General features: G+C 41.8%; 3 protein-coding genes across 5 annotated transcripts; 2 read left to right on the forward strand and 1 right to left on the reverse strand.

Annotated features, from left to right (window-relative positions):
- Positions 1-503: 503 nt before the first annotated feature.
- On the forward strand, positions 504-899 carry LOC104014935 (scale keratin). Its single transcript, XM_009467618.2, has one exon. The coding sequence runs from the start codon at positions 504-506 to the stop codon at positions 897-899; it is 396 nt and encodes a 131-aa protein (XP_009465893.2).
- Positions 900-7,707: 6,808 nt separating this feature from the next.
- On the forward strand, positions 7,708-8,103 carry LOC104014936 (scale keratin). Its single transcript, XM_009467619.2, has one exon. The coding sequence runs from the start codon at positions 7,708-7,710 to the stop codon at positions 8,101-8,103; it is 396 nt and encodes a 131-aa protein (XP_009465894.1).
- A 4,580-nt stretch (positions 8,104-12,683) lies between these two features.
- Positions 12,684-15,440, reverse strand: LOC104014938 (feather keratin B-4-like). 3 transcript variants are annotated; one of them, XM_087772421.1, is made up of 2 exons: positions 15,305-15,440; positions 12,684-13,476 (listed from the first exon to the last, which is right to left on the reverse strand). In XM_087772421.1, the coding sequence occupies exons 1-2, from the start codon at positions 15,362-15,364 to the stop codon at positions 13,099-13,101; spliced, it is 438 nt and encodes a 145-aa protein (XP_087628547.1). In that variant the 5' UTR covers positions 15,365-15,440; the 3' UTR covers positions 12,684-13,098. The 3 variants fall into 3 exon arrangements, with proteins under 3 accessions (XP_087628547.1, XP_009465895.1, XP_087628548.1); XM_009467620.2 differs by lacking the exon at positions 15,305-15,440 and adding an exon at positions 14,838-14,900; XM_087772422.1 differs by lacking the exon at positions 15,305-15,440 and adding an exon at positions 13,779-13,849.
- Between the last annotated feature and the right edge of the window lie 488 nt (positions 15,441-15,928).

A 15,928-nucleotide genomic window follows, 5' to 3' on the forward strand; every position in this document is an offset into this window, starting at 1 on the left:
GAAGCACGCTACAAGTCAATAGGCCAGCATTGTTCTTCCAGCTACCCTTTAATTTACCATGTGAGCTTTTCTGGTTGTTAAGTTACACTGCTTTGTTTATGCTAGCAGAAAACAAACCTGAAACAACCTTTTAGACATAGACATTCTATGCGTGGCTGCAAAGTATAGTGGAAGTAATTTGCAAAATAAAGTGTTGGATAATATTTTTGCAGTTTGACAGTGGGATAGAACAAAGAACTACTTCTTAAAGGGATCCAAGTATAAGAAATTAGGAATGAGACCATACAACAGATGACTGCTCAGTGTGCAATCTGGGCAATGCTGGTTTACAAGGGAGAGATGTCTCATGAAAAATACTGAAGAGAATGAAGGACAATCAAGACCTAAAAGATAAAGCCATTATTCTAGTCCATGCGTCTAACTTTCAAACTCTTTTTCCCATTTAATTTGTGCCTTTCCTTTGCTCATCAGTGTGTGTTGCAGCTTACCTCCACCCCTGCGAGATGTCTTGCTACGACCTGTGCTCCACCTCTGCCTGCGGCGTCTACCGCCCCCAGCCCCTCGCTGACAGCTGCAACGAGCCATGTGTCCGTCAGTGCCCTGACTCCATGACTGTGATCCAGCCGCCTCCAGTCGTCGTCACCTTCCCCGGCCCCATCCTCAGCTCTTTCCCCCAGGAGTCAGTTGTGGGATCCTCTGGAGCCCCTGTCCTTGGGGGCTATGGGGGCTATGGCTCCCTGGGCTATGGCTCCCTGGGCTACGGGGGTCTGTACGGCTATGGGAGCTCTCTTGGTTACAGGGGTCTGTACGGCTATGGTAGACCCTATGGCTCTGCCTATTGCAACCCTTACTCCTACTGGTACAACAGGTACAGCCTTGGCAGCTGCGGGCCCTGCTAAACACAACAGGAAAATCCACTGAATAATGTATAAGTGAGAAACAAAATGCAGATTCACCAGTGAGCAGATGAGTGACAGCTTTGTGAAAGCACTCACAAATCCTGTTCAGTGCAGTGCCTTCTGCATACTCTGCACCTCTCCTTTTTTCCTTTGAATTCTTTCCTGATATCTTCATGGGTTCAATTCTTTGTTATCTTTACTTTATCATACTTGTGACTGAACGCAGTGAGACATTTAACAGTGTCTTTCAAAATGCTTTTGACTCTGACATCTTGGATATACATTCTTGATATTGCAATATATTTTTGTTCTTTTCATTCTCATTAAAATTCTGTTGCATCATTTAAAATAAGTGTGTTGTGATTTTGTGTCCTCAAGCATTCTGAATTTGCCAACTTTTCTGGATAAAGCTGCCTGTTGTACGTATGGCTGCAATAATATTGTGCAAACACTGCCCACATAGTGAGGCATGAGGAGCCCTTGCTAGGTGCGTTTCACCACTGAATTGCAAAAACATGATCACAATATGCTGGCCATAGATGAACAGCAGCTTTCTCTGCACATTACTTTATTAAGCTCCCCATTCATAAGTTTCTGAGATAATTCTTTGAACTATAAGTGACTGTTCACACTCTGAAAGTTAAGCTCTCGCTTATTCCACTGCAGACTTCTAATCCAATGTCGTACAAATAATTTCACCACCACAGCTCTTAATGGAAGGTTGGTGACTGATATAAAATGAATTTTGGATTCTGTGTTTCTCTAGCACAGGCCAGCCTAGATCCATGCTATTAAATTGTCTCACTCTCCAAAATTCTGACTTTGTGAAGATGACACTTCTTCAAAACCACAGTAAGGACCATGTGCATAATTTCACAGTATATCTGATTGAGTTCCTGGGTTTGGGACTGCTTTGGTTCTCTTTAAGTTATGTATATATTAAATAGAAATAGAATTTGTGTAAATATTATATAGATAGCCTAAAACCAAACAAAACCACTGCACCATACATGGCACATCTTTTTAGCTTATCAGTAAAGGATGTAACCATCTCCTGATTTGAGCAGATGCTTATCTCACAAGATAGTTTTCTTTATGTGGTTCAGCTGCCAAAAGATCTTAGGCTACATATTTTACTACAGTAAGTATGGCTAAGCGTAATATAAGTGTTTGGAGAACATCCGACCAGAAACTGAAGGCAGAATATGAAGAAAGAAAGAAAGGCAAAAGCTGCTGTGCATGCCCAGCTCCACTCTCTGTAACTGGACAGTGTATACAGCACACTTCTCAGCACTCATTACCTAAAAAGTCAGCTATAAATCTGCCTTTTATTTGTTTTTATTTAGTTGTCTCTGGTAAATTGAATAGCTCTTCCAGCAAGACCCACAATGTCCACAGTGGTATCCAGTATCAGAACAACAGCCAGAAGGGGTGTTCAACTTGCTGCCAGGACCTGAAAATCTGTAAGAAAATCTGTTGTGGTAAAGACTACCATAACAAAAGAAGCCCTTAAGTATGGGTGCTAACAGGGATCCCGCTATGCTGTCCTGAAGGAACTAAGCATCCAGGCTGGCAAGGTGATGACAGTGGATGGTGGCTGAGCCACTGCCCTTAGGTCAGGGCAGTCAGCTCCTCGCAGCTATTGGCGCTGGTGCTGGGCATGAATTGCCCAACTGGAAACATGACTAAGTGTAAGCCTAACACAGCACAAATGCCCCTGGAACAGGAAGAAAAGCTTAGATCTCATGGAAATGGGGAAGGCACAGCAGTCTGGATACTCTGAAATGCTAATTTAGTTCCAGATCCATCCCACCTAATTGTAGCTACCCCACCAAGATCTACTTGCTGCTGTTGATGTAATTCCTCGAATTTGTATAAACCCTGTAAGAAAAATGATTTTTAAGTGGTGGTTAATCATTGCTTAGTGGAAACACAGGAATATAGAAGGTCACATGCTTCCTCAGACAAATGGTTGCTCTTATCCTATAACTTGTCTCTGATAAAAGTCAGTTACATGTCTCAAGTTTGATGTAAAAATCCTGGTGCTATGCATTATTGAATGAACTGCCCAAAGGCTCCCCTGATTTCTAACACCCTGGAGGCTCTTTTTGCTGTGAGTAAGGAAGCTTTGCTTACATCCCTTTCAAGCTTTGGCTTTCTTCCATACAAATTAATTTGAAACAGTAACTGGAACACCAAGTAATTAACTATGAAGAGGGCATAACCTTTGCTAAACATGGCTGTGACTGAGGCCTTTGTGGTGCAGGAGTACAGAGCAGTTTGTGGGACAACAGTCTGGAGTTTTGGTATATGTTTGGCAGATTATAACCCTGAGATCTGAACTAGTGGTGAGCTGACAGCTCCTATACAATCCATTGCGGAAAATACCGGCTTACCCCTTAAAACCTGCATATAACATTGTCTCCTCATAAACGACGAAAGACTAATTTAAATTTACAGAAAAAGAACAGTTCAGGTATCAACAGTATCAAGTAGATAGCTAGAAAATATCTGTCTCCGGGAAGAAGGTGGCAAGAGAAGTAAACACAAGGCAGTTTTCAGGAGGGACTTTTTATGTATTTCCTCAAACTGCCTGAAGAACCTGAGACTTCCATTAACACCAGCCCACATTTATCACACATGGTTCACCTCAAAATGATGAAACAGTTTTGCTCAATATTTATGTTTATTAGTTGATTCAAATTCTCATGCTGCATGAAATGCAAATTACAAAACAAATATTTCTTTCATCTTAGCACTTAATTGGAAAGATTCTTTCCTGGTAACATTCCATTAAATACATTAGAATGACAGGAGGAATTATGCTGGCTTGCTTTATTTACCTCTTCTTTTATTGGTTGACGTAATGATGGTGGCTCAAATGTTAATCATAATTGTCATCTGCTTTCATATGCAGGTTTTCTTTCCATCCTTCCTTACCCATGCTAGATAAAGTATAATTGACACAAAACATGGTGTCTTTCTTGTGAAATCAGCAACCCTTATATGAAGTTGGAATTAAGATTTGGACAGGACCATCCTGCACTTTTCAGGGGAAAAATCAAAAGATACATTGCAAAGTACTTTTGAAAATCATCCAGACCCATGTCTTCCCTCCCAGACTACCCAGTTGTATGGTTTCTTCACATTTTAGAGGTAAATTCATTGGTCACAACAAAGGTAAACAGTTTCTTAGCCGGATTACAGGCAACTTGTTAAATATATCTTTCTGGGAAGCTAAGCATGTGTTTAAAACACAGAAGAAAGGTAGACCGCTCGCAGTTAGACTAGGAAAGTCCTAGGAAAAGGTTTCAAAACATGAGGACAGAGGCAGATGTTGCAGATCTTCGTGCTACAGACACTGAAGGGGTTGTGAATTAATATAATATCAGCACTGAAGGAGCTTATACACAAATTTAAACAAATAAACGAAAACCTGAATTATAAAAGAAAATCAACTGAAATCCTAAGGCTAGAAATCATGAGCTGGTAAAGGGAACAGGAAGAGTGCTCTTGACCAGTACAATTTAATAAATATATTTCAAAATGCTGGGCTGCTTGAGGCCAACCACATACTTATATTACAATAATGACGCACCACTTCATGCGTAAACTACTAAGGAGGGTTTGGGAAGTGCTTAAAAACACACACAAGAAATATTTGAACAACCTTAGTGAGTATTATTGCTCTTGTGATCCCCTAGGGCCATCTCAAAGTCTGGAAAAAAGAACCTCATAATTGAAGTATAACTTCTCATAGAAATGTTGCAGTGTTTATTATTTGACAAACAACTGAAGCATAGGCAAATGAGGATTTCTGAGGCTGGACCACTGTTTATTACACAGCATTTCAGAATATGGGAATATAGGTGGGACACATCTCATCAAACTGTCCCTGTTTAAAAGCTGGGTGTTTCAGTTGAGCTTGTTGACTGTCTCCATAGTCAACGAAAGCAAAATTGTTATGTTTTGAGGGTGATACCAATTCTGGTAAAGTAAGCGTCTGAGACAGGATGAATTGTCTTGCAGAAATTCTTGTCCGTCCCCGCTAAGTATTGGGGAAGCCTGAGTAATTTCAAGTGACAAGTCACTTGAAATCTTAGTGGTCAAAACTGGGCTCTGCAACAATATGCACTCTGTAGGTGATGTCCTGCTAGTCAGGAAAGAAAGAAGAGGAAAAAAAATCCACTGTTGCAATAACTATTCCTCAAATAATTCCATTGCTTTGCCTGCCACTTACCCAGTAAGGCTGGGAAGGAAGCACTCAAAAATTTGTTCTGTGACATCCTCCAGAGAAACTTAGGTTCAATTCCTTTGTAAGGTGAAGGAGTAGATCTAAGGGCAAACTACACTCCATCCTATGAACAAAAAGAAAGAGAAGATATAGACTGAATGAGTGCAGTTGTGGACAGAAACATGTAATTTCACAAAGAAACCGAGAAATTTGCACCTGCTTCACCACTGTCTTGTGTTATGTCCTCCTTCAGAGCTGTGCAATGTCAATACAGAGTAGCTAGTAACTATTGATCTGTTTGCATTTGCAGCCATTCGACGTTGCTGAACCCGTGAGATAAGCTCTGTGTGCCTTTGTAGATTCCAGGCGAAAAATAAGGAAAAAAAATACTGATATTCCTTCAGAGAAAACTTTGGCCTTTGGTTTAAACACTGTTTCAGGTACTAAAATACTATGTTTTCTGCTGGTCTTGCCAAGCAACAAGGAAAATTCAGAATACCTAAATCAAAGGCCATTAGACAATGTCCATGATTACCATATGTATGGGACCTCTCTCATGTTTTGTGGCTGTGGGTGGGAAAAGGATCAGAAGGTGTCTTCCACTTCACTGCACATTTCATTACAAAATGTGTGAGTAGATTAGATTACAGCCTAGATCCAAAGCACTTAAATACAAACATGTGTATGACAGCAGGTTACAGCTCTGATTAAAATCACTATGGGAAGATAATGAACGAAGTGCTAAATAAACAGAACCAGTTTAATTCCTCCTGCAATGCCAGTGAGCAGGGTGGAATGATACCAGCAATGAAGCTGGTCAATTAGGCTTCAAGATGAAAGAGAACTGGGAGCTGGAATGTGCATATCATGCTATTCAGAGATTTAGGATGATTTTGCAAACAGCAAGCGAAAACAGTTTCATCACTTTGGGAAGTTATATGTGCTTCAAATTTGGGCTGGTTGGTGATTATGACTTCATGTGTACAGTGTGCCTCAGACCCCCCAGGCAATCTGAAGCACCGTATAAAAGGAGCAGGTACGCAGACCTATTCCATCTCCATCTCCTGTGTACTCTGCTTTACATCAGGTAAGTCTGATGCCATTTCATTTCTTTCTAAATGCCAGAATGCCTTTGCACTGGAGCTTAGAATACTGTTCGCTACTATGACATTAGAGTTTTTAGGACTATTCTTTGATTCTGTTTCTTTTTCTCTCCTTTATTTTTTTAGTATGTTGGCAAGTTGTGTTACTGGTAGGCTTTAGTAGTCAAGACCAAGGTTTTAGGCATTTATTTCACTGTAATTCATATTTGGGCATCCTTGTACTGTTAGCAGATTGAAAATGTAGGATGGCATAAGCTTTAAAATACAGAATTTTCCTGTACCATTTCAGTTAATGACTGAATCAGAGAGACATGGCCATATCCTAAGCTGTTTAATGACCCAGCTGAAGAAAAAGCATTATCTACACGGGAATTTTATTGCAGAATAATCCTAGCTTGCATTTAGTTTTTACGGGTAGGTAAAAACTAAATCCTCCTTATTTTAAACCCTAGTTATTTTCACCAGGGACAATAATAAGGGAAGAAAACCAGTGTCTGATCCAGTGTGTTTGTCATATGTCTGTAAATCCAGATTCAGATTAGCTGTTCAGATACACTGAGTTCAGTGATTTGATTCTCTGCATTTCAGGGCTACTTTATGAACAAAATAGTATTTCCTCCTTTTTTACTGGAAAAAGTGCTAAGCCACAAGCTTTTGTGACCAGACGTTTAGCTGAAATGGTGGTTTGCAAGCTGTATATTTATCTGATGAAAGAAATCGGCTCCTTACATTTTACCAGCCTGCTCCACACTCTATATGAAATTACACTGCTATGCCAAGAAATATTTGGATAGAAATATTTTATAGGTATATTTACTTATTACATCAAGTATATTAATCTATCCTCAGGCTCAAATGCTTTGGGGGTTTTACCAGAGGGATTACAGAGATTAAGAAAACGTAGAACTAAAAGGGAACAACTGAAAGTATATTACCCCAAAGAGACTGAAAAGAAACAGGGACCAGGAAAGGAGGAGGAAATGTGTGGTTAAAGCAGTGCTGGATTCTTGATTCCATCCCATCTCTCCCAAGACAAAAACTGCTTCTGTCCCATTCAGTGTAACGAGGAGGTCAGCTCTGGTGTAGCTCCTGCAGCTCCTGGTTTTCAACCCACATTCACCAGGGAGGACCCCTGGTGTTTTAGTAAAAAATGTGCTGCTGACACTCTGTTCCTCTGGGAGCGAATGTGAATTAAAAAAAAAAAAAAAAAAAAAAGCAGCAGCAATTTCAGAAGGCTCGGCGGGTGTGACAAGTGCAGGGATTACTGGATGGGGAAGATCAGAGCAATGCTGATTGACAGGAAAGTTTCTGAACAGTGTCATCCATTTTGCTTATGCATCTGCTGATCATTTTGCCTATTCCCCAACAACCCAGCACCAAACCTTGACCTGTTGTTCCAGTAGATCTTGTGCTTTGTTTTTATTCAGCTCAGTGTTCTGTGTTTCAGGATCGCCTTCATCCCTGGAAAGAAATGTCTTGCTACGACCTGTGCCCCACCACCAGCAGCATTGCCTGCCCCCAGCCCGTCGCTAACAGCTGTAATGAGCCATGTGTCCGGCAGTGCCCTGACTCGACGGCCCTCATCCAGCCGCCCCCCGTCGTCGTCACCTTCCCCGGCCCCATCCTCAGCTCCTTCCCCCAGCAAGCCGTGGTGGGCTCCTCCGGAGCACCCGCCTTCGGGGGCTCCCTGGGGCTGGGGAGCCTCTATGGCTCTGGGAGCCTCTACGGTTATGGGAGCTCTCTGGGATATGGGGCCCAGTATGGATATGGGAGTTCAGCCCTCTCCACGCTTGGCAGCGGGTACTGCAGCCCGTACTCCTCCCGCCGGTACAGCCGGTTCCTCCGCAGCAGCTGTGGGCCCTGCTAAAGGCAGCAGAGAGGTCTCAGAAGAGCCACGCATGAAGGCCCAAATGCAGAGCAATGAGGATGGGGGTTCAGTGTTCGGCAACCCTGCAATGGAGCTACTGCCACTTAGCATTTCTGATCTTCTACTTTTTGTTTACCCTTCAGTTTCTAGTTTGTTGTTTGCTGTCGTTGCCTGTTCCAGCTTTCCCATTTTTTTAACCTTTGTGGGGCAGCATATTCCATATGGACATCACTCATAATGACAAGTATCTTCATCAGTAGTTGCACAACAGACAGAAGAAAGCCAGCTGAGGACAGCAATATCTCTGAGCAGGACATTTGTTGAACATTCTCTGAAATTGTCTGGAAACAGTTTTTTCATATTCTTTGATATCTTGCTTTGCAAACATAGGCATTTCTTGCTCATTAAAATTTTGTAGCATCACACCGCAGCCTCCTGGTTTCCCTTCCTTCCTTCATCCACAGCCTGTCCTGGGTGCTATCTTCCCACAGCAGGACCAAGCTGCTAACTGAGCAGTAGTACTGCAGAACATTTTAGCACAGATTGAATTTAGATGGTGTCAAAAATGTTTGTGTAATGACACTCCTGAGTAGCAGCTTTCCATCCTTAGAAGATAAGAAAAGTTAAAAATAACATAGTACCTTAACTCCTGTTATTTAAACATTATTTCAGTGGGGCCTTTCCATGAGCATCCAAACAGAGAATTGTGGGTTTCCATGTTGAGCTCAGCATGACCACAGATGCCACAAGGTGGTGCCCAGCAGAGTACTTTCCAAATGTAAATTTGCACCTATAAATTCACAGCTAAAATGCTCAATCTACAGCACTGACATTGCTCAGCAGTATTTAAAGTTCAGACCTCCCAAGCAGCTAATACTTATTCCTCCTTGCCGTCATCAGCCTTTCCACCCCAGTCAGAAAGAGAAATAATCCCTGTTCCCTCTAAGAAATGGCTGTAGTACAGTAAGCATCAGGAGCAGCAGAGACTCAGTGCTTCTAAGCTTCTGGTAATATAGCCAATTCAAATTATAATGAAGCTACACACAAGGCATGTTCAGTGCTGTGCAAACAAAGAATAAAGCCAATCCCTGCCCTCAAGTGCTTTCAGAGTAAATAGACAAGACAAGCAAAGCATGAGCATCATTGCTTTTTTCCTTTTTTTGCAGATAGGCATCTTTTATACAGAGATTAAAGGCTGTGTTTTCCATACTGATAAAAACATTAGTAAATATTTTCCTCGGGTGACAAAGGAATCCTTGGCAAAGCCCAGAACTGAACTCCTCTCTCTGATATCCCCATCTGACAACTGACATATGGTCTCTGTTTCCAGTTTTCTATTCCACTGGTTAGCTTCAGGTTTGCTTTTCACTGTTACTCTCATCTCATTTAGGAAAAGAGGAAAATAGCAGCAGATAAGGAGCACATACACACAGGAGAATTTCAGTAATGCTGACTTCCATGCTAATACTCAAATTTGCCTGTAATCTGGGTCAGTACTCTGACTGCTATGTGAGTCAATAATGATGGTGTTTAAAATAGAAAATATCCTTTCTTTTCAGACAGAACTCTGAAAATGAGATGATCACTCAATCGGACATGTTTTCGTGGACTTCTGCTTATTTTATCTGAAAGACTGTGTGGCATAGCCAGTAGTATACAGGACATAGGAAATTTAATAGATCATAGAATCATGGAATCAAGGAATGGTTTGGGTTGGAAAGAACTTTTAAGGATTGTCTAGTCCAACCCTCCTGCCATGGGCAGGGACATCTTCCAAAAAACAGTGACCTAAGGATTCAAGACGGCTTATTATAATTTGTTTTCTAAGTAAAAGGGGAGAATGAGCTAAAAAAAAAGATTCCTTTCTTCAGTTTTCTCTGATAGAACCATTTTGTTAAAACATCTGAAACATTCAAGTTCAGATCCTCCAGGTGCGAAACTGATAAAGGGTAGCCTGCAAGCAGTCGCTTTGCTAATTCCTCCAGAATCAAACCTTGGAAGGAAGCTGGCATTCAGCAGGGCATATTTCTGGTTCTGTTATGTTGAGCCATTGTGCCTGCAGGCTATTTACCAGTGGTGTTAGTCTGAACCACATAAAAAACCATTAGGCTTTAGGAGTGACTAAATATTTAGCGAATCCACCTATTTAAATCAAACATGAAAGAGACAACTCCCACAGATACCTGTCTTGAACTGTAATCTAGTGCGTGGGGAGGACACACTTCAGGATGTGTTTACAACATCTTTATGAATCAGCTTCTGATTGCATCTCATTTACCAATAATGTTACCTTGTAGTAGGATATAAACATATGCTCAGAGCACATTTAGACAAGAGAGAGGAGTGTAGTGACCCTTATAGTTCAAGATGAGACAGTGTGATTTCATTTATTGTTGCTTCTTATTCTTGGTAATTACTTGTTTCACTACAGGAGGAACAGGAGTCCGAGTTGTGGGTGCTAGCTGTCAGCCTGGACTTCCCATGTCTGACCAAGAACTGCAGGAGACCTCACAGTCAGACGTGGTCCCCATGCTGCAGTGCCCAGTAAACTGTCAAGATCTCAGCTCTGCTTCCAGATTATCGTGATAAACAGCAGCTGGTGTTCCTCCCATCTTGTATCTGCATGTGGTGTGACCTGAGATGCACTGGGTCTGCCAGGGAAATTAGTTCTCTTTTCTTCTACTGTGTTCGTCTGTGATTACACTTACATGAAAGTGTAATCCAAGTTCAGCCTGCTGCGCATTTGGGAAGTGGCAGATTGCTGATGGTCAGGAGCAGTACAGAACAATGGAAGGTGGTTAAAGAACTGTTCTTTGGTGTTTGCTCTGGTCCATGGTCATAACATGCAAATTCAGGCTGGCAGATGAGAATCAGCAATGCAAATTTTGCAGTTCCTGCTCTCCAAGGGACAGTCTCTGCAGGTCACTTTACCAAATAATCATGTTGTGGAGTGCTATGTCTTCAAGCACCCTTCAAAGTCAGTAGAGTTCATTGATCAATTAATACATACTGCAGTGATCTGTTTATAGTCCAGGCTCTAGCTTCTGGCTCCCATGTGTGCCTTTTCTGTAGTAGAACAAGCACGTAGGCAGAGCAGCTTCATCCAGGTACGCTGACAACATCCACACTGAAGGATGTATGACTGCACCCTTTCACAGCAGCAGGAGAAACTGGCTGCTATTGCAAGTCCAGCGCAGAGGTGCAGCAAGACAGGTTGAGAAAAGGATTGATGTAATTCTACTGTTCTGTGTGGGATGAAAACAAAAATCTTGAAAAGAGGGCTTCTGTGGTGATTAACACCATAGTGATGTGTCTTGAAAATACCTGATCTGGTTGCTTTAGTGCTCTGCATACCTGCACAAGTAAGTACTGGTTTTTTGACAGCATCCTAGTGACTCCAAGAATAATCATGCAGTGCATTGGAGACAAAGGAAGCATGAAAACAAGACAAAGCCTTCAGACACATCCTGACAAGAAAGAGGTGTTGCCTGGCTACCTCATTGTAGCCTCATCTCATTTCAGCTAGTTTTACAAGTGAAGTCACACCTCCAAACCCTTTGAAGTTATTGCCACATACTTGATCCTGTCCAAACAATTTTCTGCAGCGTGAGACTGGGGTTTGCCTGGAATTAGCCTGCTCAAGTATTGTGAAGTTTGTCAGTGCATTGCTGGTATTCTTAGGAACAGCACCTTCACACGGGGAAGAGCAGAAGTGCTGAGCAGTGTCTGGTGTCTGGTCCATCAGAGGCCTGGTTGGCATAGCAAGCATAGCACAGGGTGAATGCCTCTTAATAGCTCTACTAATTGTATGCAAATTGCATCACTAGAAAAACAGCTCTACAGGACATACTGATCCGCCTGGAACCGTGTTGCTGTTGAACAAAGACAAGTGATGAACATGCCCAGTATCCAGAGTCATCTGTGAGTATCCTGAAATTTAGGTGTAAAGTTCCAGAGATGGAAAATATTATTTGGCCTGAAAGATACATGTTGCTCTGCAGGGAAGACTTAAGAATTATTCTCTTATTTCTTTTAACTGGGGCTGCCAAGAATTTAAAGGTATTAATAGGAAAGTTCAAAGAAATCACAGAATTTCAGAAAAGATTTGCCATTCAACTAAAAATTCCTGTTGGCTTTTCAAAGGAAAGTTCTACCCACAGATCGTAACATGCTATTTTTAAACAACAAAAAGCCATCATAAAACCAATGTATGGGGATGTAATTAAATTGGAGCCTCGGGCAAGTAGTCAGACACAGGGAAGATCTTCAAAGTTACTGATGCGTTTAACTTTCTTTGCTAGCATGTAGCAATTACACACTGTAACCACACCTGTCCTGGAGGAAATTTCAAACTTCGTTTTAAGGGTTACAAAACATGTTTATCCAGCACGAAGTTACTTCTGTGCAGAAGGCAGGCGTCATGCTTGCTCCTGCTTCAGGGGCCTGGTCACCTTCCAACTTTAGGCGTTGAAAGAAAGCAAACACTGTCATGTTTCACTATAGAGATTGATGCTCACCCAGAATGGTATATAAACAAAAAATGGTGGAAAAAAAAAAGACAATAAAGCTCAGAATTTTGATGCACAATAATTTAATGAGAAAGTAAGAAGTAAAAGATCTTATTGAGAATGAAAAACAGGGAAAATATTGCCAGGGTCTCATTAAAGACTGCAAGCAAAGAATTGCTTCAGGACTATACATTCCACATGCATTACTCTTTCTTTTTCATGGCATGGGAAGACTTACGCAATCTTGTCCCACTTTCAACCAGCCACAGATCACTGATATAACTAATTCAAGGTCATTGTTATCAGGAGCCACTGGAAAGAATAGCCAGAAAACTAAATTAAATTGCTAGCTTGAGAATTACACGTAAGTGTGATTTTCAGAGATGCACAGTTCATGCTCCAGGAAAGCAGTGTTAGTAACAGGGTTGTGGAGGCACATCTTCCTCCGTGTTGGGCGATTGCTCCCTGCTCCTTATTCACTCCATATTTAACATGGTCTGCAGATCCCAAAACCATAACCGCTGGATCCATAGGAAGAATATGACCTCCCATAATTGTACAAGCTCCTAGAGCCATAGGAGCCACTGGGACCCAGAGAGCTCATGGATCCAAACAAGCTCCCAGTGCTGGATGGTGCTGAGCTGCCCACTATGCTCTCCTGAGGGCAGGAGCTGAGAATGGGTCCTGGGAAGGTCATGACCACAGGTGGTGGGTAGATCACAGCTCTCGAATCACCACAGGACATGATACAGGGCTGGTTCCAGGCATTCGCAATTGGCCGCGGGCAGGTCACTTCGCAGGGTGCAAGGCAGCGGGAGCTGATCATCTGCCTGTAGGAAGACATCTTCTGGGAATGGAGATAAATCTGAAACACACAACACCGAGGCAACACAAGGCTGAAAGCTCAGACACCAATATAATAGGGATTGTGCTTGGAAGAGAAAGAATGAAAGACAGCAAGACGACCAGAAGGAGGCTGAAGATTTATTTCAGTTGTGTCTCAGCAGCCACATCCCTTTTCTTATCTTCTCATGCCCTCCTACTCTCCCCCAGAACAATCTCGGTTTCTTTTGGCTCCTAATTATGGAGCCTATTTGATACATAAAAACATCATTAACAATCAAAGAAACTGTGTATTTGAACTTGAGCTATCCCCCTAAGCTTTACCTTTTCTCCTTTCCACCATTCCCTTTTGAATCTGACTTACTGCAACACTTGACCATTTCTTCTATAAATGACTGCAGAAAAGAAGAGAAACACTGGCTAGCACTTATATAGTAACATCCTGTGCTGGTTCTGCACCACCTGTAATCATTACAACTGTGTGAGGCAAGTCATTGTTATTCCAGCTTTAAGGAAGAGGTAACTGAGGCTGAGCAGTGAATGCATTGCCTAGAGCCATTTGGTGAGGTAACAGGGCAGACGGAGTTAAAATTAAGGCAAGCCTGGTTGTTAATGACAGTGTTATTCCCCAATCTTTCAGACACTACAGCAGGCACAAGGGCTCCCCTGCATGTTCTTTACACAGACAAAATAAGCAGCAGCCACATCCCTGAAGAGCTCATAAAGAGAGTGTGCTTGGCAGAATATCCCATGTTTGGGTGGGAATGCAATATCAGTGAGGGTTCCAGTATAACTAGGACTCCTGTGAAAGTGGTCGCAGCTGTCCTCCTAAAGATGACTGTGGCAGAACTAGGAGCTGTGCCTAATTTTGTGGAGTCCTTTAATCATAAGATCAGTTGATCACTCATAAAATCAATTTGATCTCGGTCTTGCCTTACTAAAACCCATAAAATGAAAGGCAGGGAATAAAGAAAAGGGATAAAGTGCTGACCGTAACAAGTACATAATGTAATGCGTGATAGGTTTCAAATTAATTCAGAAATAATTACAAAGAACAGGACAAAACATTATTGTTGATGGTGGCTTCCTAGTTCAGTCTGAGACTCAGAGTTAACTTTTCTTGGTAGTCACCATTACAAGTCGATGCGAACAAAGTAAGGCAGATTCATAAAGGCAGGATGGTCAGGCTGCAGGAAATAGTTTGCATATCCCAAACTTTCAGCTGCTCTGAAAACTCCTGCCACTGAATAAGTAGGAAACAGCTCTTTCGAAAGAAAGCCTCAAATATTTCACACATTTCTAAGAATCACGGTTTTGTTTCAGTTAAAATTCTGCATTGGTACAGCAACATTGTAATAGCAATAGCATCAGGCTCAGACTTACCCCTTCACAGCAAAGAGCAAGTCAGGAGAAATGATTAGAGCAGTCCAGAACTGTGAGCGCTTTTATGCTTTTTCTTAGGCAATCAGGAGGATATGAAACATTCGTCATGTATGATGTCTTAATGCATTATCAAACAAAAATTCACTCCACCTGTAACTGCCCCAGATAATGCAATTATTTTGCTCAGCAATGGTGATTACTATTGCATTCTTGTCATTACTCTGGCAGAGTAATTTTTTTTTTCTTTTATTGCTTTTTCCTGTTTCTCTGATTGCCTCATGGAGCAGATTGCTCAGAAGTTTATCCATAAACACAATATGCTGACATACCTGAGATACTACCCCATTTTTCCAAGTCATGCTCTAGTAAGTGTGCATTGTGCAATTTATCCCATCGTACCCCCACACATTAATTCCCATGACTCTGATATGAGGCACGTTAGACTCCATAGACACATTCCTACTTACTTTGGAAATGGGAAGCATTTGTTCCCGTCCTCCTGGCCAAGAAACAAACACAAAGCACATGTCCCCCTTCAAGCTTTAAAAGTACAGGTGGAGTAACCTGTAAGCAGGGAGCTGCTGTTATTCAGCCCTGGCATGAGGGACAGGAACCTCAAACAACGAGAAATTCATGCCCAGCTTTCATTGTTAGGGACTCCATGGGATCACTGCTGAAGACCTCAGGGCTCCTGAGTGATGAACAATTCATGGTTTGGGATGAAACAGGTCAGGGAGTGAAGCCATGCATCACCCTAGGAAAACCTTGGGCTGGAAACTTAAAGTGCAGTTTCAGCTGATGCAGAAGATTGGCTGCTTGCTTCAGCAGATTTCCTCCTCAGATCCAGTACCCTGTCTTCAGTTCTTCAGTTATTTACTGATAAAACTATTTCCAATAGTGCCTATCCATTTTGTGTACCCAAGTTGACATAATTTACAAATGCTTTTTTAACCTCAAGAAGATGATTTCTTCCCCTCTAAAATCCAGCCCCTTCTACAGAATTTAAAGTTGAATGCCTGGTTTTGAGTAACCTTGAGACTTCTGTTCTAAAATGTTAATTTTATTCCAGTTTGTCCATCGGCGTTTGATGG

This window comes from Nipponia nippon, unplaced genomic scaffold, assembly GCF_047370975.1.
Source record: "Nipponia nippon isolate SJK-2023a ecotype South Korea unplaced genomic scaffold, ASM4737097v1 scaffold_36, whole genome shotgun sequence".
Lineage (NCBI taxonomy): Eukaryota > Metazoa > Chordata > Aves > Pelecaniformes > Threskiornithidae > Nipponia > Nipponia nippon.